Here is a 20,011-nt window from a genome sequence, read left to right as displayed (position 1 = left end):
GACGCCGTCATAACCAGGGGAAAGGGTAGCGGGAGTTTTGTCTGTCGCCGTGATCATTTGTACGTGTCCATCGGGAGTGCGTGTCACCGCCTCAGGGATTGTAATTTCGTCGCGGGACGCAGCAAGCGCCGCGCAGAAGCCGGGGCTTTCTGACGTTCCCCCGTTTGACAGATGTGCAGCTTTGTTTAATTCGTCGGCCCCTGATTGACTGTCGCCCGCCGTGTTCGTCGGTTGACAGCGCCGCGCCCGTGTGTACAATGCTAAAGGTGACCCTCTGATTGCGTTTGTCTCTCGTCGCCTGCAGCTGCCAAAACCGTTTTGTCCCGAGCAGCTGATTTTTTTTTCGGGACCACCCTCACCAGCTCCCCCCCCCTCCCGTCGCGCTTCTTTCTCTGCCCGCGTTTCCTGCCCTCGAATTAACTTGTTTGCTCAACCACGATAATGGTTTCATTATAATTAACAGCTGCTTGTCAGTGGGTTTTTTTTGTTTGGCCAGAGTAAATGCATATTTATCCTGCAAAAATCACAGCGTTGCTTAATGTGTCGGGGTTGTTTCTGTGTCTAATGCCTGCCTGCTCGGCTTCATTGAGTGAATAAAGGGAGGAAGGTGTTAATAGGGAGGTGTACTCTGTGTGCTTATCTCGGCATTGATGATGTGTGTGAGAGATTTAGTATGAGCGTGTAAGTCCACGTTGCGAAGCATTGTGACTGCAGAATCACAGACATGATTGTTTTTGGAGGTGTCCTCTCTGCTTGTTTGAGTATGTGCATGCATTGTACATGTTGTGGGAATGTGCGAATATGTTTACGTGTGGGTGTGTTTGTGGCATGGTGTTGTCAAGGGTGGCTAGCAGTAGGCAGGCTGGCATAGGCCCATGTGGGTACTGGGTTCTTATGAGGAGGAAGATGGCCGTATTCTCTGCTGATCAGTGGGAGAAGAGAGGGAATAGGTTGGAGGAGTGCTGGTCAGTAGTTGTTCATGACCACAATGGTGTCTTGCAGGGTACTGGTACATTCACAGATGGATGTGATGAATCACTGTTCTCAGTACCTAAATGTCAGCTCTAAATCTGACACAGACTCTGAAACTGACACACTGCACGTGTTTGTGTGTGTGTGTGTGTGTGTTGAGTGAGAGTAGGTTTGTGTGTGTAGGGTGAGGGTGGGTTTGTGTGTGTATTTGTGTATGTGTGTGTGTCTGTTTGTAGGTGTATGTTTGCGTGTGAGCATGTATGGTTGTCTCTATATTTGGACCTCTGTGTTTGACTGAGTGAGAAAAAAAGAAAACAGCTGATTCAGTTAGTCTCTGGCGGTGCTGGAAATGGCTGATGTTGGAGGCCGTGTACGCATCACGACAGAGCGTGAGCATTCTTATGCTTACAGTTTATTGTCCTCAGGAGTGCTGTCCCAGTTGTGAGAAATACTTTAAACATGTGCCTCAGGGAATGAGCTCTGCAACAAGGCCATTCCTAGAGGAACAGTACCGAGCAGTGGGTAGCGTGTCTTGCTTAGCTCCCTGTGACTGTAATGAGCCAGTGTTTGGGCAGGTTGGTGAACTCGGAGAGCTTTGGGCGTGGGCGTAAGAAGCGGGCCAGCAGCAGGGAGGCGGCGGGTTCCACAGACTCAGAGAGCCCCGGGCTTTTGATAGAGCGCCCCCGCCTTCTCGATCCAGTGATGCAACGAGTTGACTGCAGTAAGGCTTTCCAGCTTCCATTGCAGCTTCTAAAGACCCTAGTAGGTCTGCGCTAACCCTCCTGTTACATCTCCGCTAAGTCCCGTTAGCTGCATAAGCCGCTCCCGCTGTCCCGCAGAGGGGTGCCTCCTTCTCCACTTTTGAAGATTTTCGGATTTACCCGCTCCCGCGACGGCGCCGCGTTCCTCTCCTCCGGTCGGTCCCATCCCTCTCTCCGCGGAGCGGGGGTCGGAGGAGCACAGCAGGGCCGCGGTGGCCGCGGTAATTAAGAGGTAATAACTCCGCAGCTGCGGGCCCCCTGAGGGACCCGCTGTTACGAACTGACGAGGGGGAAATTAGAATGATCGATCCAGTGCCCGTCAATCCCGCCCAGGTGACGACCGCCCCAACGCCTCTCGTTGTCGGCGAGCGCCGGGAGTTGCCGCGGCGGGGCTGCGACACAGAGGTCGCATCGACGCAGAGTGCTAAGAATGATGTAGAGCGACGGTTAACAATGGCTTGTGCAACATCCGCCGGCCTCTGCCTCCCATTACTATCTCGCTGTCAATGCGGCCAGGGAGGCCGAGGCTGCTGGCTGGAATCCAATCAATGCTTTTCAGAGCCAGCATGCCGTAGTTTACTGCATCAGCCCCGCGCTTTAATTTTGCCCCGATTTCATGTCCTGGGAGATGTCCTGTCTAAGGCAGAGTGATCCATCTGTAATTAGATCCTGAGTGGGGAGGTGCTGTGTGTTGGCGAATGTCTCAGGTGTGAATCAAATATTTTTCAAAGGTATGCTTGAGGAAAAAGAGGGGGGTAAGGAATAATTAAAGTAACTGTTTATCAGTGGTCAATCCTTATTATAAGCCAACAGTACCATCTCTCTCCCTGAGTTACCACTCTCCTTTGGCTGAGTGTAAGAATGTATATGTCTGTATGGCCCTTCCCTGCACACAGTGTAGTTCTATAAATAATCTGCTGGCTTTGAAAGAACAGACCTGAGGAGCACTGGTTGGATACAATGCGCCAGCAGATCTGCCTGCTTTGTCCTATATATGTAACCATATATTCACACAGCTGTCTCCTCAGAGGGAGTGCATTTCTCTCTGCACTTCCTTGGCACCTCTATTTCCGTATTTCTGGTCACGGTGCGGGAATATTGCTGGAACAATAAATATCCAGCACTATATCAGTATTCATGTGGCACATGTTTTATCATTCCTCTTCCTTGTTTCGTGCCTGTTTCTTTTTCTACCATTGCCCTCTTTGTGCTTTTATCCCTCCATCCTACTCTCCCTTCTTGCCGTATCTCTCTCCTCCTCTTCTTCCCCCTCTTTCACTATCCCTCCTTCCTCCTCCTCTTCTCCTCCTTCTGGCATCCCTCTCTCCTCCTCCTCTCCTCCTTTTAGCGACACCCCCGCGGAGCTCACGGCTCACGCTCCTTTCCTGTTTTCCCTCGCTCTCGTTTCTCTCCTCAGCTCATCAGTGGAAAGCTGCAGGTGTCCCTCGTTCATCTGCATGCATAATGCTGCGCGCGCGCTCACAGCGTACCCTTGCACACATAAGCACGCCGCTAACGGCCCGGGCCAAGGAGAGCCGCGCTGCGTCCGCGTATTCTGAAACGCACGGACGCAGGTGCATTCTGGAGGTGCACGTCAACCTCGCCCCCCCTCCTATTTCGTATGCCATCCCATGGCCCGCCTGGCGTGTCCCGCATGTAGCCGAACCCACACTGGCACTGCATCATTAGTATGGCCTGCAGGGATCCCTCCCGTCTCTCTGCCCATTGGCTCCCCAGCTGTGCTGCTGCACCGAGCGCATGGGCGCCCCCTGTGGAGATCAGAGGCACGAAGCTCCTGTCAGTAGGGGAAGGGGGTCAGCTTTGAAGCCTCTGCTCCATGGTGTGTCCTCTCTGTGCTGCCCGGTTCTGTTGTGACACACGGAGACTGATAAGGAGCTGTAACGTACAACTGCCATACCTCAACCTTCATTTCTTTTGCACCCCTTAAAGAGGGGTCTTCAATGCGCTAAGTTCAATGGTAACATTTAGACCTTGTGTTTTTTCCTTACGCTCAATCAAATTGCATGTTGTGAAATCCTAACGTTGGCCAGTTGTGAATATTAGTACTGGGACAGACAACTAGCCACAGAGGACCGTTCTACCTCCGGATGTCAGAAAGGTTTGTGTTTTTTCCCCTCCCTTCCAGCACATGTGCCCAGAGCAGCCGTCCAGCATTTCGACGCCTGGCTCGGTCCTGCATTAAACATGAGAGGGGAGCTGGCAGAGTATCAGGGGGCCTGTCTGCGGTGCTGCAGGTTGGGAGGCCCTGTTCTCTGAAGCCTCTGTGATAGCAAGCTTGGGGGGCATCGCAGGCATTTCATTTGATTTACTAAAATCGCTTTACCTTGTGAAATCACGGTTACCTAGCATTACAGTATGGTAGTTCGATAACACTTATGGAGAGCTGCAGAAACGTAGCGTGGTTGTTGCGTTGTGTAGTCAGATTCAGGGGACTGGAAAACATCAAGCAGTGTGAATTTTGTTGGGATGGCAACAGGCGCTGTGTTGAGCAAGGAGCTCTTGTCTCCCCCATGTTTTGTTGTCGATGTGACGTACCATGTGTTGTTACTGAAACGGCACAGACCACAGGCTAAAACATTCAGACAGCACCCTTGTCTAGTTTTGGCCCACCTGCGCATATTAATTGAAGCAAAACGGAGCCTACAATGCAACACAAACAAACACACAGGGACTCATATTAATTGTCTTGGCAGAAACCTTGAGGAATAAACAAGTCTTTTTTCTTTGCCTTTCTAGCATGACACTTGCCTTAGGCTGCCATGAATCTAATTTAAGTCCTTTCAGAGAATCCCCACGCTGAGGGGGGTGCCAGAGTTTAGGTGGGGGACACAGGAGCCCAGTGATGGGGAATGGTGTGCTCCTCTCAGTTAAAGAAATGCCCTTTTTGATCACCTGGGGGGTAATGCAGCTCGCCCTCCGATCCCTCTCGGCTTGTATTCAGTGACAGGAAGGACACATCTTGTTGACTCGCTCTGTTTGATTTCAGTGTCCGGGCTCCCATTGATTGCCATCCCATGCTGTCGGTTGACCTTGACGCCCAGAAACGGGCGCCTCTGCTGGCTCGGTGACTCTGCCTTATTTGTCTCAGTTTTCGAAACGAGTTATGAAATGAATTCCTGGCACTCGGAGGAGACTGTAATGAACCCGTTAGAGTGAGCGCTGTTTCTCAGCCTTTTGATGGCCCCCGGTGTGCAATAACAATTACACAGCGGGGAGGCGCTTGCATATATTAGCTGCACCGGGGAGAGGCTAAAGACCTGCAGACGCACCGGCCTTGTCACCCACAGGGCAGCTGACGGTTCGCGGTGATTGCCAATTGTGACTCCGGGGCCAAACTCTCCTTGACAGCTGTGTGACTGTCTTCGGCGTCCAATCAGGGACGCGGCAGGCCCGGCCCTGCCTTGTCGAGTCTGAGCGTTTCTCAGAGGCTTTTTCTCCCGATAAACATGCCCTTCACATTCATTCCTCATCAGCAGTCACTGCACACGAAAGCAGGTTTTGCTGTGCATCCTACTGAGGAAAAATGGCAGAGTGGTGTGGGAGTATGATTATGTCAATTTTATCTGTAATTGTATCTGACTAATTAAACAAAGTGCAGAAAATTCTTAAATGAGGCAGTTTGACTACTCGGAGGAATTTGACCGGCTCCCACAGTGTTTATAATCTGTGCATTACTGCCACGTCCTGACTCCTGAACGAGATTAATTTTGGGAGGGATTTGTTTGGCTGGCTTGTCTTTCCGGTGCTGTTGAGGTGCGGTGGGAGGGCTCAAAATGGACTCGCTTCCCATTTTCGGCACGTCGAAGCAAGGCACGGGTCAGCATCAAAATGGCCAACGCTGTGTTTTTATATAAGGCTCACACTGAAAAACAGTAACTTACCTTTGTAACACTTACGTAGCAACGTTCTCTCTCTCCCTTTCTCATCGGGCCTGTGCTGTGCACATTGTGCGCATGGGGCCTCCCCTTCCTCCCTGAGGATGTGAGGTGTAGCTGAAGAGGTCCCTGTGGGAAGGCCCGGGGTGGGGCGGGGTGGGTTTAAGGCGGGGCGGTCACAGACAAACAGGCCTCGAGGCCTGAGCCCAGAGAGTGAGGGGTATGGAAATGCTGATGCCTTGCCTGGTTCGGCCCTGCTCTGCAACGACGTGGCCTCAGGTCTGTCACAGGGCTGAGGAGTGTGTCACAGACTGCCTGTCGAGACAAGATGCTCTAAAAGCAGAGGGTTTTATGACTGGATTTTGCCTTCACAGACAGGACAGATTTGGTTTTGCACAGTGTCCACGTTATACAACCATGTGACTCCTTTGTTGGTCTCAATCTGTATTGAGATTCAGTTTGCAAATTGAAAGTGGTTTTAGCTGCCATTTGATATGTGTGAAGAAAGTGACTGAAAAAAAATCTAAATATGAACCATTATAATTGTATGAACTGTTTTGACCTAGTAGGTAATGATGCTTAAGTTGTTCCTCAGTGCTGTGAGCAGGCACAAGTAGGTAAAAAGCATGAATTCTTCTGCTGTCCAGCTGAGGTGGCATGTCATGCCTTCAGATTGATGCTACTGTTTGTTGCTTGCTTGCCCTTGTGCCTTACCTCTCTGCCTGTGTGTCTGCCTGCCTGCTGTCTGTCTGTCCCATCTTGAGCTTGGTGGTTAAACGCGTTACATAGCTGTCCCATGTGGTTCCAGAGTGCTTGGCTGTTATTTGCTGGCTGTCACGTCTAAACTGCTAACTTGTGATTGGAAGCTCCGTGGGTCTGCTGCTGCTATTCAAAACCCTTTGTGTTCTTCTGACTACATCCCCCCCACTGGCTCACCTGTTTTCTGCAGACTCTGCGCATGCGCGGCTTTTGTGTCAGCCCAGATACGCAGTCTCATCACACCTATGACAAATGGTGTATATACGACTTGACAAGGATAATATTATCTCATATCACCTGTCTTGTTTGCACATTAAGGGTGGAATTGTTGGGTAGGATGGAGTTTGTTTGTGTAAAAATACATTCAGAGTGACAAATAATTACAAGCCTGTTTCCCATTCTCTTCCAGAGCATTTTACCAGGGATTTGGTGTTGCTGAATTTCATTTGAAACTTTTTGGTTTGTGGAAATATCATCCCCCTCCCGTGCCCTCCTCCTTGCCAACAACTGCAAATTACGAGCCGCAGGACAGATAGCTGGCAGACTGCTGAAGGCCTTTGCCATTAGCTCAGGTTATGCGCTTTGTGATAAGCAGCTGGGTCAAAGTTTCCATTTAATCTGGCCCTAAGTGAGGACTCTGGAGACAGAAGCACAAAAAGTCTTTGTGCTAATGAACCAAAATCCCAGATCACTGACAGAGTCTGAGCCAGAGAGAACATCTGCAGCGTTTCCAGCGAATCATGTAATAATGAAACTGCTCAGAATCAGTGTAATTACACAGGAGGTCACCCACTTAAGCCTGAGATGCTCACTGTGCCCTATAATGCATTTCATGTAATATATACAACATTAATTGTATATATTTTTTACATTTTGTCTAATTGTCTGAATTAGTCTGTATAGTTTTTGGTCATTATTTTCAACCAATGCTGTCAGTCTAGTAGAAGCACAGACTGCTCCTACTCGCTGAGAGAATTATCATTTTTAATTGACATAGACTCTATTTGCAGCTTGTCCAAGTCTGAGGATTCTGTGCTGTCAAAGGGATGTTTGGGCCCTCAGGTGGGAGACAGAGGTGTTCCTGTTGGGCTTCCTCTTGTGTTTGCCCTCTGTTGTGAGAGCTCCGCTGCTATGTGCCAGTGTGCCACTGGCTGCTGGTGGCACCTTGCAGTTACTGGGATGATAGGTGGAGCTTGTCAGGACAGTCAGCCAATAATGGCACTGACACACGGGTTCATCAAGGTTAACGCTTCTGGGGAAAGAACTGGAGGAGGAAAGCACATTGTTGTTAAATCGGGAGTGTAGAGTCTTTCCTGCAATGAGATGGCCATTATCATCATCCCCTTTAAATATGTAGTGACTGAGAGAACATAAAATGGATGTTGTCGGTATGGCAAACCAGTGAAGCCGATTTAATGCTGTGGTGCAATTTCTTCATGACGACAGGTCTGGGGAATAGCGTAGGACCACGGAGGCGTGCAGGGCACAGCTCAGCTGAGCGCGGGAGACACCCCCCTCTGGCTCGCTTGCACATACCAGCTCCTGCTATGACCGTTCCGCACAGCTGCACACAGGGCGTTCGGAGCAGAGCTATCCCCAGAGCTATGCTCAGAGCCTCTCAGAGACAGAGTGCACACAGGGCGTTCGGAGCAGAGCTATCCTCAGAGCTATGCTCAGAGCCTCTCAGAGACAGAGGGCAGTCAGCTGCTTCCATGGCTTCAAGAAACCCATTATCTGTCTCCTGCATTTGCTGTCAAGAGCAAATCACACCACGCCTTCAGTTCAAAATGAATGTGGAGATGCGTGTTAGTTGTCAAGCTTGTCTCTGCAAAGCAAATGCATCACCCCCGACACTTGAAGCAACATCAGTGCCGTTTTTTGGGAATAGGTTGAAAAAAAGAAAGATTTAAATGACTGACTTTCGTCTTCCTCCCTGCCTAAGAAAACATCATTCTGCCAGTCCCGTAATCCTCTGCCTTGGTGCATCCCTGCCCTGAATTTCTCCAGTCTTTATGGTAACAGCCTGTGCACAAAGATTAACCATGGGCATCTTTTTCTTCTAGCTAACACCGGGGCCTGTTTTCCCAAGCAAGGTAACTGCAACTGCAGACTGCATTTCGTTCTCACGCTCAAACTCCATTGATCTCCACTGTCAGTGTCACCGCTCACCTTCTGTGTTATTTCACGCGCAATGTTGTTGGCGTCTCAACCAGTGATTAGGGACTCTGATAAAAGGCCATCTTGGCTGTCAGGAAGACGTGCATGTTTCCAGTTCTGTGGTATCGTTAATAATCAAAGGGGATTTTGTGGAGGGTTGACTGAATGTGGAAAAACCACAGTGGAAAAGACTCCTAATAGCTTCGACTGAGTATGAGAGAAAATGTGTGTTGGGGGGATTTTCTTTGTAGCTGCTGCCCACCCCTCTCAATTCCATTCCAACAATTTTGTATGCCTTCAGAAAGCATTAAAAATCAAATACCCTGAAAAAGTTCAGCGGTACTCCTCAGTTTTTTATTTCTTTTGATGCATTGCTGAGACACTTTCTCAGTTTTTCTTCTAAAACTGAGATCAATAATAGAACAAGGAGCTGGTTTCTTGCTTTGGTGGCTATTAGTTTAACGCTCCACTCCACTCTCCTCTGTCTCCTCTCTCTCTCCGTGTCTCTTTTCCTGTGTGCGTGTCTCTTGAATGTGTGTGTTTGCGCTTCGATCCGGCGTTCCTCCTCCTCCTCTCCACACCCCGCTTTCACCCTCACCCCCTCCCCCCCCCGCCCCCCCAGATCCCGAGCGCGGCGGAGGTCACATGATCTCCACGGACGACCTGGAGTACCCGCGGGAGTACCGCACGCTGGGGAACGGCACCCGGCGCTTCTCCAACGTGGGCCTGGTGCACACGTCCGAGCACCGGCACACGGTCATCGCCGCCCAGAGCCTGGAGGCCCTCACCAGCCTGCAGAAGGCCGACATGGAGCGCAAGCGCGACGCCTTCATGGACCACCTCAAGAGCAAGTACCCGACACAGCACCCGCCCTCCCCCTCCCCGTCCCACGGCAGCATGAGGGGCACGCCGGACCGCGATCGCGCCCGTGAGCAGGTAATCATCCGTCACGTGTCCCCCCCCCCCCCCCCCCCCCCCCAGGATTTCACACTCATCTGTCTGTATTGACAGCAGGCTTGGTCATGGAAGACCTACCGCAGCTCAGGATCTGTGGACATTGCATTGAAAATGATCATTCTGCTGGTTGAATCAATGTACGGTTTGTTAAGATGGTGTGAGAGATGCCCTTTGCGTCACCGTTTTGGCCATCTAATTTCCCAGTCAGGTTTCAGTCTCCCCTGTTCACCAGCCAGGGGAGGATAAACTAGTCCCCATCTCTTTGCATTTCTCTCCCTCTCTCTGTCTCTCTATCACTCTCTATCTCTCTTGCTCTCTCTCTCCCACTCTCTCTCCCTCTCTCTCTCTCTCTCTCTCTCTGTCATTCACCCCACCCCTGAGTGAATTCACTTACCTTTCACAGCCCTCACTCTCCGCTTACACAATACATTCCGCCGCCTGTCATTATTCTGCCGGTCACCGCTTTCCTCCTCCTCCTCCTCTCCCCTCCTCTCTCTCTCTCTGTCAGCCTCTCATTCTCTCTGTGCGTACAGTAGAGAAGCCACCATCATCACACAAGCGCAAAGAACAGAGAGAGGGGGGAAGGAAGGGAGAGAGAGAGAGAGAGAGACAGGTGGAGTCCGTGGTTACCGTGGCAACCAGTCCCTTATAAGGAGAGCAATGATATCACATTGCAAAGGTCAGGCTAGGAAGAGGGAGGGATAGAACAGGGAAGAGAGGGAGGGAGAGAGAGAGGGAGAGGGAGGTGAGGAAAGGAAAGGCAGACAGCGGGACCGGAGAGAGACGGCGTGAACCGAAACGACGGGAAGCCAGCGGAGGGGAGAGCTGCTAACGTAGGAATTCCGTGTCATCCCAGGACTGGCAATCGGCGGAGAGAAAATGGAGAAGGGGGGAGGGAGGAGGGCCGGGGGAGGGGTGGGAGCAGACAAACCCACCGGCCAGCTAGCTGGTTAATTAGCGACAGCATGATCCATTCATTAATCAAAGAGGGAACTAATAAGCTTGTGCACAAATGAGCAAAATGAATTAAATAAATAGCTGCTGCATGTGTTTGAGAGAGAGAGAAAGAGAGAGATAAAGAGCGATAACGATTCGAGGATTTGATCTACCTGACTGACAGCCGGAGGAACTGAAGCGGGGGAGGCGGCGAGGGGAGCCAGGTGCAGGTGCATTGCAGGTGAGACAAGGTGGGTGGACCCCCCCAAACCCCCCACCCCCCCACACACACACACGCGCACACACACACACACATGCTCACCACGCCTTCTCTGATTGCATGCCTCTGCCGTTTGTTGTGGCTGCAGTTGTTGTATCGACGGCACGCGGTCGCCGGGGCGAGTGCAGGTGTGGCGGCAGCGGCGGCGACGGTGCTGGGGTCTGCCGCGGGCGAGAGAGCGGGGAGAGGCAGCGGGGAGCGGGCAGCGGGAAGCGGGGAGGGGTGCGGAGCGCAGCCTGCTTGTCATGCAGGTCAGGCAGCCGCCGCCACACTGTGCAGCTCTGCTCCACTCGCTGCTGCTGCCGGGGGGAGACCGGGGGGGGGAATTGTACGGAGGGGGCGCGCATACCTCAAACTGCCGCCCCCCTTTTCCATCACACGCGGGTTCACCTGCGTCGGACTGTGGAGCGGAACCGCTAAGGCTTTTTTTCCCCTCCCCAGATTTATGGTAGGTTCGGTGGATATGGAGGCTGGGGCTTGACAGGGTGGCTGTAGGCGGAGGGGTGGCAGGGGAGTGGTCGCAGGGGACTGGGGGAGGGAGGGGGCAGGAGAGTGGGGGGCAGAGGGTCTGCATGGATGCATGGCTGGGCTGAAGAGATGAGGACGAGGTCTGGCAGCATGTGCGGTCTGGCACAGCAGCGGAGGCAGAGATTCACGAGGCGCTGGAAAGCAGGAGGCTGCAATGAGTGGAGGTGGTGTTATACACACACGCATGCATATACACACAATCACGTAAACACACACACACATGCACGTACACACAATCACATAAAGACATGCACATACATACAAGCATGTAAACACATGCACATACACACACGTACATACAAACTTGCAAGCACGGATGCAAGTACATACACATATTCCAGCATGTATATACACACACGTACATACACAGTGACATATATGCACAGATGCACTCATGCACATGCACAGAGATGTGTCTAATAAGACAGAGCACCAATTAACAGGCCTCTACAATCAGGGTGCAAGATGCTGGTCATGGATTTCAGTGGGGTTTGACCAAACTCATTATAACCTTAGGTTAGCCAGCTCGTGGTAGCCATGGTAATTGTACTGCTCTCTGCTACACAAGCCCTGTTTCAGCTGCTTACAGGAGTAGAGGTGTTCGCAGAGGAACACAAAGTCCCGTTTCCCTGTTTCTGAAGTGCTGGAACAGGGTGTATTTGCTCTGACTGCAAATCAATAAGCAAGCAGTTATTGCGGTAAATGAATAGCAAACGAAACAGGGCTGTTCAGAGTCTATCTCAGGACATCTCAATGGCAGCCACGCTCTGAGAGGCTGATATCTGAGCAGGTAGATATTAATCTAGCCCCTCCCCCAAGACACAGAGAGCCGTGTGTATTGGCCAGTGCAATCCACAGGCATGTGTCTCTCTGCCTGGGTTCGATGTACTGCTTCTGTAGGGCTCTGTTACTTGCGTTAATGCGTTGAGGGCCAAATCACAATGAGAATGAGAATGGCTAAAGTAAGAGAGGGTGTGGTAGGGTTGACACCTTTATGTGTCTGACTGATGGCGCGTGCGATCACATTTGGCATTTGTCAAAGAGAGCATGGCTCTCATTGATATCTCAGAGGGAACCGATTGCATATCCGGTTCACATACTGTGCTCCAAGATATTCTTGAACTGTGTGAAAACATTTGAAAAAGAGTTGTGTGTGAGCCGAATTCAAGTGTATACATAAAAAGATGCACCATAAATTTTTGTAAGAGCGCAGGTGTTTATAGGACTCCAATTCACATACTGTTGCTGATCCCAGAGTACATATCCATCAGTGCCAGAGTTTTCCTCCACTGTTCTAAAAGCATGCCCCACTGACAGTGAATTTTGAGTGGATTTGAATTTATTTGGGTATTGGCTCTGCCGGCAAGTCTACATTTTTTTTCTACGCGAGATTAGTTTCCCTGCATAAACTCTGCGTTCTTGCAGACTGTAATGATAGATACTGTCTCTTACCTCACACAACCCCTCCATGGTCTCATTAGGGAGCCCCATCTCACAGCTCCTCTCCTCATCCGCTGCCTCCTGTCTGATTGCTCCTAAAAGCCTGTCTTCCACTTTCCTCGCAGGACCCTATGGGGTCTCTTCCGTGCTCCACCTCAACCCCACCCTCACGCCCACAGCCACTCCCACCACCCACAAATCCCCTGTTGCTACTGACTCTCAGCTCAGGTAATGGCTCCAGATTGATGCCTTAACAGGGCTGATCCTGACTCAGGGTGCACGGAGTCACATTTTGTGCATGGCATTTAATGAAGTGTCAGGCTAGGCTTTTCAAACTGGCCACATTAGGCAAGCTGTTGCACAGCATACTGCAGAGGAGCTGATAAGAGCTCAGGTCCAGAGGTGGTTTAAATGGTTTAGCCTCCTGTCAGCAATATTGCAGTGAGATAACTCAGTTTTTGTTCATTTCTGTTATTTGTAGTTTTTAATTTCATTTAGTTCTATGATTGCATAAACTCAATTCTCTTCTTAAACAGCTGTTTATCACAAAATTACTATAACACAAGAATGTTTGTCAGAAGATCAAAGTCATGGCTGGTAAAGGTTGGCAAAATGAATGTGCTGTAGGATTTATAATATTCATCACCAGTTGTCATTATTTTCACTGCCCAGGATGCAAATGTTTGTTTCCTCAAACTGTGCACCAGTAATGACTCTCAAAATTGAAATACAAAAAATCCTGGCTCACATCATCTCTTGAACCTTCCGGATAGCAGCTGTCAATAATTCAAGATTGTCCACTGCTGGTTTTGTGTAAGGGCTTCCTTGACTATCCTGTCCAAGTGACCTGTTTGATGTTACCCTCTGAAATTGAGCAGGTGAAACCTCAGTGTGCAATAATCAAGACCATCAAAAGATCTGTTGCTGGACGATTTGTCCATGTTTGAAGGTAGGCCCCAACTGTCTCCCCTACCTGGAGCTTAGAGAGGGAGCTGGAGATGTGTAGCAGCTGTGTTATTAGCCTCCCCTTTGAAAAGAGCACGGGTCATGTGTTTCTGGGCGGGTTTTCTCCCAGAGAATCCTTTTCAGGGTTGTGCAGCTGACGAGGCAGGGATTTTTTTGGGTGCAGCAAGGGCTCAGTCCTCCTTGGGCTTATCGTTCAGTCTAGACCGGCTCATAAAATATTTAAAGGCCTCTATTGATCAGCTTTGGGGTCTGGAGGCATTTTTGTGAACGCGTATGTTTGCTGCCACTGTTTTATTGATTTATTACTGCAGCACTGTGAGGCGGCTCTGTTGCAGAAGGGGATCTGCCCGCTGCTTGATGGGCAGATGTTGCTCATCAAGGCTTTCATGAGGTCTCATATTTTTATAAAAAAAAAACAGGTGCTGAACAGTACAGTGACTGAAAGTCCTGTGGACTTATGGAAAGCGGCCTGACTGTTTCAACAAGGGCACCTAAAACAGGTATGGAAGAGTGAGGACAGTTCCTGCAGTCCATCGAGGGTTAAAGGGGGAAGTCACTGACCAAAGCTGTCCCTGCGCTCAGAAGGAAAAAAACAGAAATGAGGAGAACTGCATACAGATAATAAATGAGCAAAAGAGATTAAAATTCATGAACTTCGTTTTTGTTATTAGTCGAGGTCCTTCGTGGCAATTTTAGCTCTGGGCGAGTCTTCAGCGCGTGGTAATTGGATTTAATGGAAAGCCCTTCTTGGAGGGCAGACGGTTTCCCTCCGTACGTGTCCACCGTTAAGCCTCCAGCTTGCCCTGCTTTCAGGACAGGCAATGGCGGCGACTGGCCGCCTCCGACGGAGGAATCTGGGAGACCGGCCAACATCTCAAAGACTGAGCGGTTTAATTTCATTTCTGTCTTCATTAAAACCCCATCACAACTCGAAGCCAGTCGATACTGTTGGAAATAAGAAGTGAGTATGTTGGTTGTATTTGGTTTAGCTGTAACATCTGTACATAATGCAAACATCCACCCCCCCACACCCCCCACCCCCCCCTCTGGAAAAGCAATTAAAAACGGCAATAAAGACTAATGGACATCATTACCCCAGTGATAATTGCAGTAATTAGGCAGTAATATTAATGCATTGTCTCTGATGAGTGAAGGATGATTTGTGGCTCCTCGTCATGTATGACTGCGCAGGACACACACAGAATCTCCCTGCCATTGCGATGGCAAGACAGCTGTCAGAGGAAAAGAGGGAGGAGCTTGTGTGTCCTCTCCAACGTACTCACACCTGTATGCTCTGCTAAAATCTGTCTGTTCGGAACAGTCTAGCCCTTGTGCTGAACCTTTTTTTTGACTCATTCTTTATCTCCCACTTCCTGTCACGCTTCTTTCAATCTCGGTGACGAGAGCTGCCAGACACGAGAGACGTGAAAATATAACCCTCTCTCTCTCTCCTCTCTCTCTCTCTCTCCCTCTCTCCCCAGCAACAGCCGAACTACTGGAGCTTTAAGGTCAGTGCTGTAAGTGACGGCCTCTGTGTGTCTCTGTCCCCGCCAGTGGGCTTGTCCCTGTGTCTGTGTGAATGCTCCTGTGACCACTGCATGTGACGTGTAGCCCCATTGGCTGTTTGCCAGAGTGGGAATGTGTGTGGTGAGGAAGATGCACCTTTGATTGAAAGGAACACGGTCCTTAAGCTCTTTTCTTGAGCTTTTCCCCAGGGTCAGAGAGGCTGATCTGTCTGATAATGAAATGCTGTAAGGATGATATTCTGTACAACAGCATCAGAGTTGTAGATAGAATTCGCTCTAGGTCTTGCAGATGTTGCAGGTATCTGTGTACGTGTGCTTGTGTACTGTGAAGCCCTGGAATGAGTGATGTGCGGCTTTTGAGTGTATCTGCGGTGTGTTTGTGTGTGTGTCTTGACAGCGAGTGTCAAACCCTGTGCTGTGTACATGTGGTAATGTCTGAGACGAGCTGTCCTCACCAGATGGTGAGGCAAGTGTGGACTGCAGGCTCATTTCTTAGCGTGCTCTCTCCCTCAGGCTGTAGAGGATGATGGTGCATATCTCATTCCAACAGGACATTCACCTGTTGATTACTGGGCTTCTGTCCCACTGCTGCCAAACTGCGCGGAGCAGAAGTTGCTCATAAGTGCTTATCTAAGACCAGATCCCACAGCCACATTTGTAGCCTTGACCATTATAAGCTGAAAAGTAAAACTGGTCTGAGATCAGCACTAACGGGCAAATTCTGCTTTGAGTTACCTACCTAGCCCCACCCCACTCCATGCATGACATACAAGAATTTGAATGGGAAGAGACAAGGCAGGCTTTAAATTTTAAATGCTGTGAGCTTTTGTACCTAAACATACTCCGTCAGGGCAGAGATGTCATTAAAGCTTCAATATCCAAAATTCATTGCTGTGCAGTGTTGCAGTTATTACATCCTAAACAAATTGATCCTTTTACCTTTAGACAATTGCATTTGTGCCTTCCGTAGACTGTAATTTAAATGTCCACTGTTATCAGAATTGCTTTTAGCTTGGATACATAGACATCAGAGTTAATGCCATGAAGTCAGTAATTGTATTTTCTTTATTTTTAAAGAAAGTACCTGCGGCTTTGATTTTTGAGTTCATTCAATGAGTACATTTGAGTACATTAAATTTACAATCTTTGACTGAGAGATTTGTCCTTCTCCTCGCTCAGCAAGCCGTAATGCGGCCACACTTAAGAGAACAGAGTGAGGCCCCCTCGATGAAGTCGTCAGGCACCACAAAAGCATTCCCTAGAAGTGCATTGTGGGTAAAATCCTATAATCAGCCGGGTCCGTGTGCGTTGCCGGATCTCCCAGGGCTGCAGTCAACAGCGGATTACGGGGACCTGCTCCGCAGACGGATGTCAGTTTCTCCTTGCGCTGGCGCCCCTTTTGTGAGCCCCCCCCCGCTGTATTTCAATGGGGTTCGCACAGGCTTTCAGCCGCTGTCACGCTCTCCCCTGTCTGTCAGCCGGGGCTCTGCGTCCCTGTTCAAACACGCAGATGGCACCGAGGCCGGGGCTGCGCTCGCCTCTCAGAGGAGACGAGCACAAAGCGGAGCGCCGGCCTCAGATCGCGTCCTATTTACGACTCCTTTGACTCGTCTCCCTCTTTATTCCTCAGCCCCTCTCCTGTCGGAATCCAAGCGGCGGGCTTTGCTTTATTGTGCAGCTTTAATGTCGCGGGTCACACCCAGCGGAAAGCTAATACTCGCACAAACATATTTAGGAGGGGAAAAAAAAATACTGGCACAAAGATTGGCAGGGGGTAAGTCAGGAGCAGCGCACTTCAAGTTACGGAAGTATGTGTGTAATCCATCCTACAGGGCTTACGGGGAAGCCCTGTATTGTGTATTTATTGTGCAGGCTCTCATATCCAGGGTGGCTCACAGGGCTTAAAAGTGTGTAGAGTTCCATGCAAGCGAGTGCAAGCGGAGGAGCAAGTGATGACTGAGCCGAGGGGAAAGTACAATATTTAGATACAATTTACATTTAGCACTCCTCTGCAGGAAATCGTGTGCCAGGAAAGCTGCTGCTCAGGTATTGGTTAAATCTGTGCTACGTTCAGGGGCCCTTTGGCGGCAGGGGGAGGAGCTGCTGGTGCCTGTGTGGATGTGTGTGAGGTCAAAGAGCAAAGAGGCCAGAAGAACCTAGTGTTAGCCTAGCGCTCGAATGGGAAATGACTGAGATGGTAGTGGACGGAGAGAGGGAGATCCCAGCGAGATCTTGATGAAAGAAGGCTGTCTTTCAACCCCTGCCTGTCCTTTTCCCTCACCACCTCGCTGAAGGTGAATTTCACAGGAGCTGCAAACCATTTGCGCTCATGTACCTTAGGGCTTTCTGTTTTATCACAACACTGCAGAATCGATCTGATCGGTGCATTGTCTAGCCCCTTATGCCACAGTGATTTACTTTATGTGTTAATTCTCTGTGTTGGTGTGAGTTAGGGACACAACGACTGCAGGGAAAGAGGAGAAGGAGCAGAGGTTGATATGGAAAAGGTGTTTTTTTTCCCCAAGAGGCTTGCATCTTTGGTAATTCTGGCTTCCTAGTGTTCTGCTCTGAGAACAGACAATGCGGCTGTTTAAAGCTTGCAGCCGTTTTCATTATGCGAGCAGCAGTAGTGTCAGTCAGGCCGCCGAACCACAGCTGCTTCGAAAGCCGCGGAACGTGATTCGCTGGAACGGGGCGAGGTGTTGGCATGAAAAGGCTGAGGGTGAGGGTGGGGGCGGGGGAGGGGTGGGGGTGGGGGGGGCGAGGAGACACTTCTGAGACGCTGAAAACGGCAATGGTCGCGCAGTCGGAAAGGTGTCAACCATGTGGAGAGAAAAAGGAGAGAGCAGAGGATGAGAATTTAGTGGAGGGTTAGGCGGGGGCCGTGACATTTGGGCGGCTCTTCACTCTCCAACACCGTTTACTCTTGGTGCCTCCCTTTTTCAAAACCTTTAACGTTATGGGACGTGTTTTGCTTAATGACTCAGTTACATTTGCCAGGGCTTTCCGCACAAACTCTTCAGATCATTACTGCCAGCCTCTCATCGCTATTACTGAGGGACAGATTGTCACACATGAAAGGGTGAGATGAGGGATTGAAGAAATTTACATGCGACTTACTAAGCAGTCAGAATGGGTCAAAGTCACAATTAAGAACCATTTTTCAGAGTGTCACAGTACGCCTTTATGCATATGTAATTTTTGATATGCATATTTATTACTTGGATCTGCTCAATAACTGGCAGGGAACTTCATAAACGAGGTCCATTTGGTATGCTGTTGAATTGACTGAGGCTTCTGTGAAGTACAAGCATATTCGTGTGAAAACTGTAAGTTTCTTTGAAAAGCAGGCGCTACACATACTTTGTAGTGATGTATAGTGGTATTTCAACTTAGAACACCAAAGAAGCTTAACAAATCATCTTTTTTGGATAATGGTTTGTGCTTGCATTACAATTCAGATTAAACATGTTCAAAGGATTTTTTAACTTTGTAAAGTGACCTCAGCACACGAGGGAGTCAAGACTGTTTATCTACCACGTCTTATTTGATGTTTTATGAATATTTTAAATAATCTGTTGAGTTATGTGAAAAATTCATTAGCTTGTTGAACTATATGCACAACACTGGCTTTACATCATCATCATGTGCTTAATTGACCATTACATTGTCTTTGATAATGTTGTGCATAGACATCAGGTGAATTGTGGGCTACCATGAACAGGTAATCATTAAAATAGTCATGCAGCATTGTACTTTTCCTTCCACTTGTTCAGCAGTAGAGTGACACCATGTTATAATTTGTTTTTAAGTCACTCACGTACGAATTCCTACTATTAAATGCATTTTAAGAATGGCAGTTAGCACAGTTAATTTGTATATACTTCTGTGACTGTGCTGTGTAGGTGTTTTTGCATTTTGTCAGGTAAACTTCAGTAAACTCACCCCTGAGCTGCAGCATTTCCTTACATCCTACGCAATTCTGCTGAACGCCAGTCTCTCTCTCTCTCTCTCTCTCTCTCTCTCTCTATCTCTAATGGGATGTGAGTTCACAAACATCAAAGACCATTCAGAACCGTTGCTGGCTTGAGCCAGTTCCATCAAATAAGGCACCAAGACCATGTACAAGGCCTGTGACATCACATGGAGAATTCACTATGATCATAACTGTAACTCAGTGACAGCATGACAACATGAAGTCATGGGGGTTTCTGTTGGAGTGTTGTTGCAGATACCAGCAGACACAGCACATCAGAAACACCATTTGATTCAGTAATTGAATAATTAATATAAATAAAGCAGAATGGTAAATATTAATATGTGCCAATATGGGACAGGCTTTAAATGCCAGAAAATCTGATGCAGTAATGTACAATTCAGACTCTCAGCCTGTAATGCATTATGACTTATAAAACAGTTAGACATGATTATCACATTACATTCAGGAATTGGCTGTTTATATATCTGTGTCTCTGTCTCTTCCTGTCCATCTTTTGCTGTTCTGCTCTCAGACTCAGATATAACCTGAACCCCCTTTGGCAATCTTACTCTTTCTTTTATCTTTAAAAATATGTGCTCTCTCTCTCTCTCTCTCTCTCTCTCTCTCTCTCACACACACACACACACACACACACATGGATTGATATGCCCATGCATGTGCTAATATGCTGCTGGCTGCAAATGAGCTTGGTGTTTGGGTGCACAGCTTCACATGTTAGTTTTCCCAAAGATTGGATTATTTGTTTGCTTTATTACATTTCTCCCCCAAAAGTCCCAATTATATTTTTGTGAGGGATAGTCATTGTGCTGTAGGGAGCGCAGGGGGGACTTGCA

The 20,011-nt window shown here is 49.1% G+C and overlaps 1 protein-coding gene across 4 annotated transcripts in view; it reads left to right on the top strand.

Annotated features, from left to right (window-relative positions):
- The first annotated feature begins 8,398 nt into the window (after positions 1 to 8,398).
- The window catches only part of LOC118794231 (SRC kinase signaling inhibitor 1-like), a 44,088-nt gene continuing 32,475 nt past the window's right edge, over positions 8,399 to 20,011 (top strand). For 2 of the 4 annotated variants that reach the window (XM_036552439.1, XM_036552438.1), the window contains exons 1-3: positions 8,457 to 8,481; positions 9,168 to 9,481; positions 15,134 to 15,169. In XM_036552439.1, the coding sequence (XP_036408332.1) occupies positions 9,191 to 9,481; positions 15,134 to 15,169 (327 nt within the window). In that variant the 5' untranslated portion in view covers positions 8,457 to 8,481; positions 9,168 to 9,190. Of the gene's footprint in view, positions 8,482 to 9,167; positions 9,482 to 15,133; positions 15,170 to 20,011 lie in introns of all 4 variants that reach the window. The other 2 variants (XM_036552441.1, XM_036552440.1) reach the window with 2 other exon arrangements.

This window comes from Megalops cyprinoides, chromosome 19 (assembly GCF_013368585.1).
Source record: "Megalops cyprinoides isolate fMegCyp1 chromosome 19, fMegCyp1.pri, whole genome shotgun sequence".
Taxonomy (NCBI): Eukaryota; Metazoa; Chordata; class Actinopteri; order Elopiformes; family Megalopidae; genus Megalops; species Megalops cyprinoides.
Note: the sequence above shows the minus strand (reverse complement) of the source record. Positions and strands in the feature narration are given on the sequence as shown.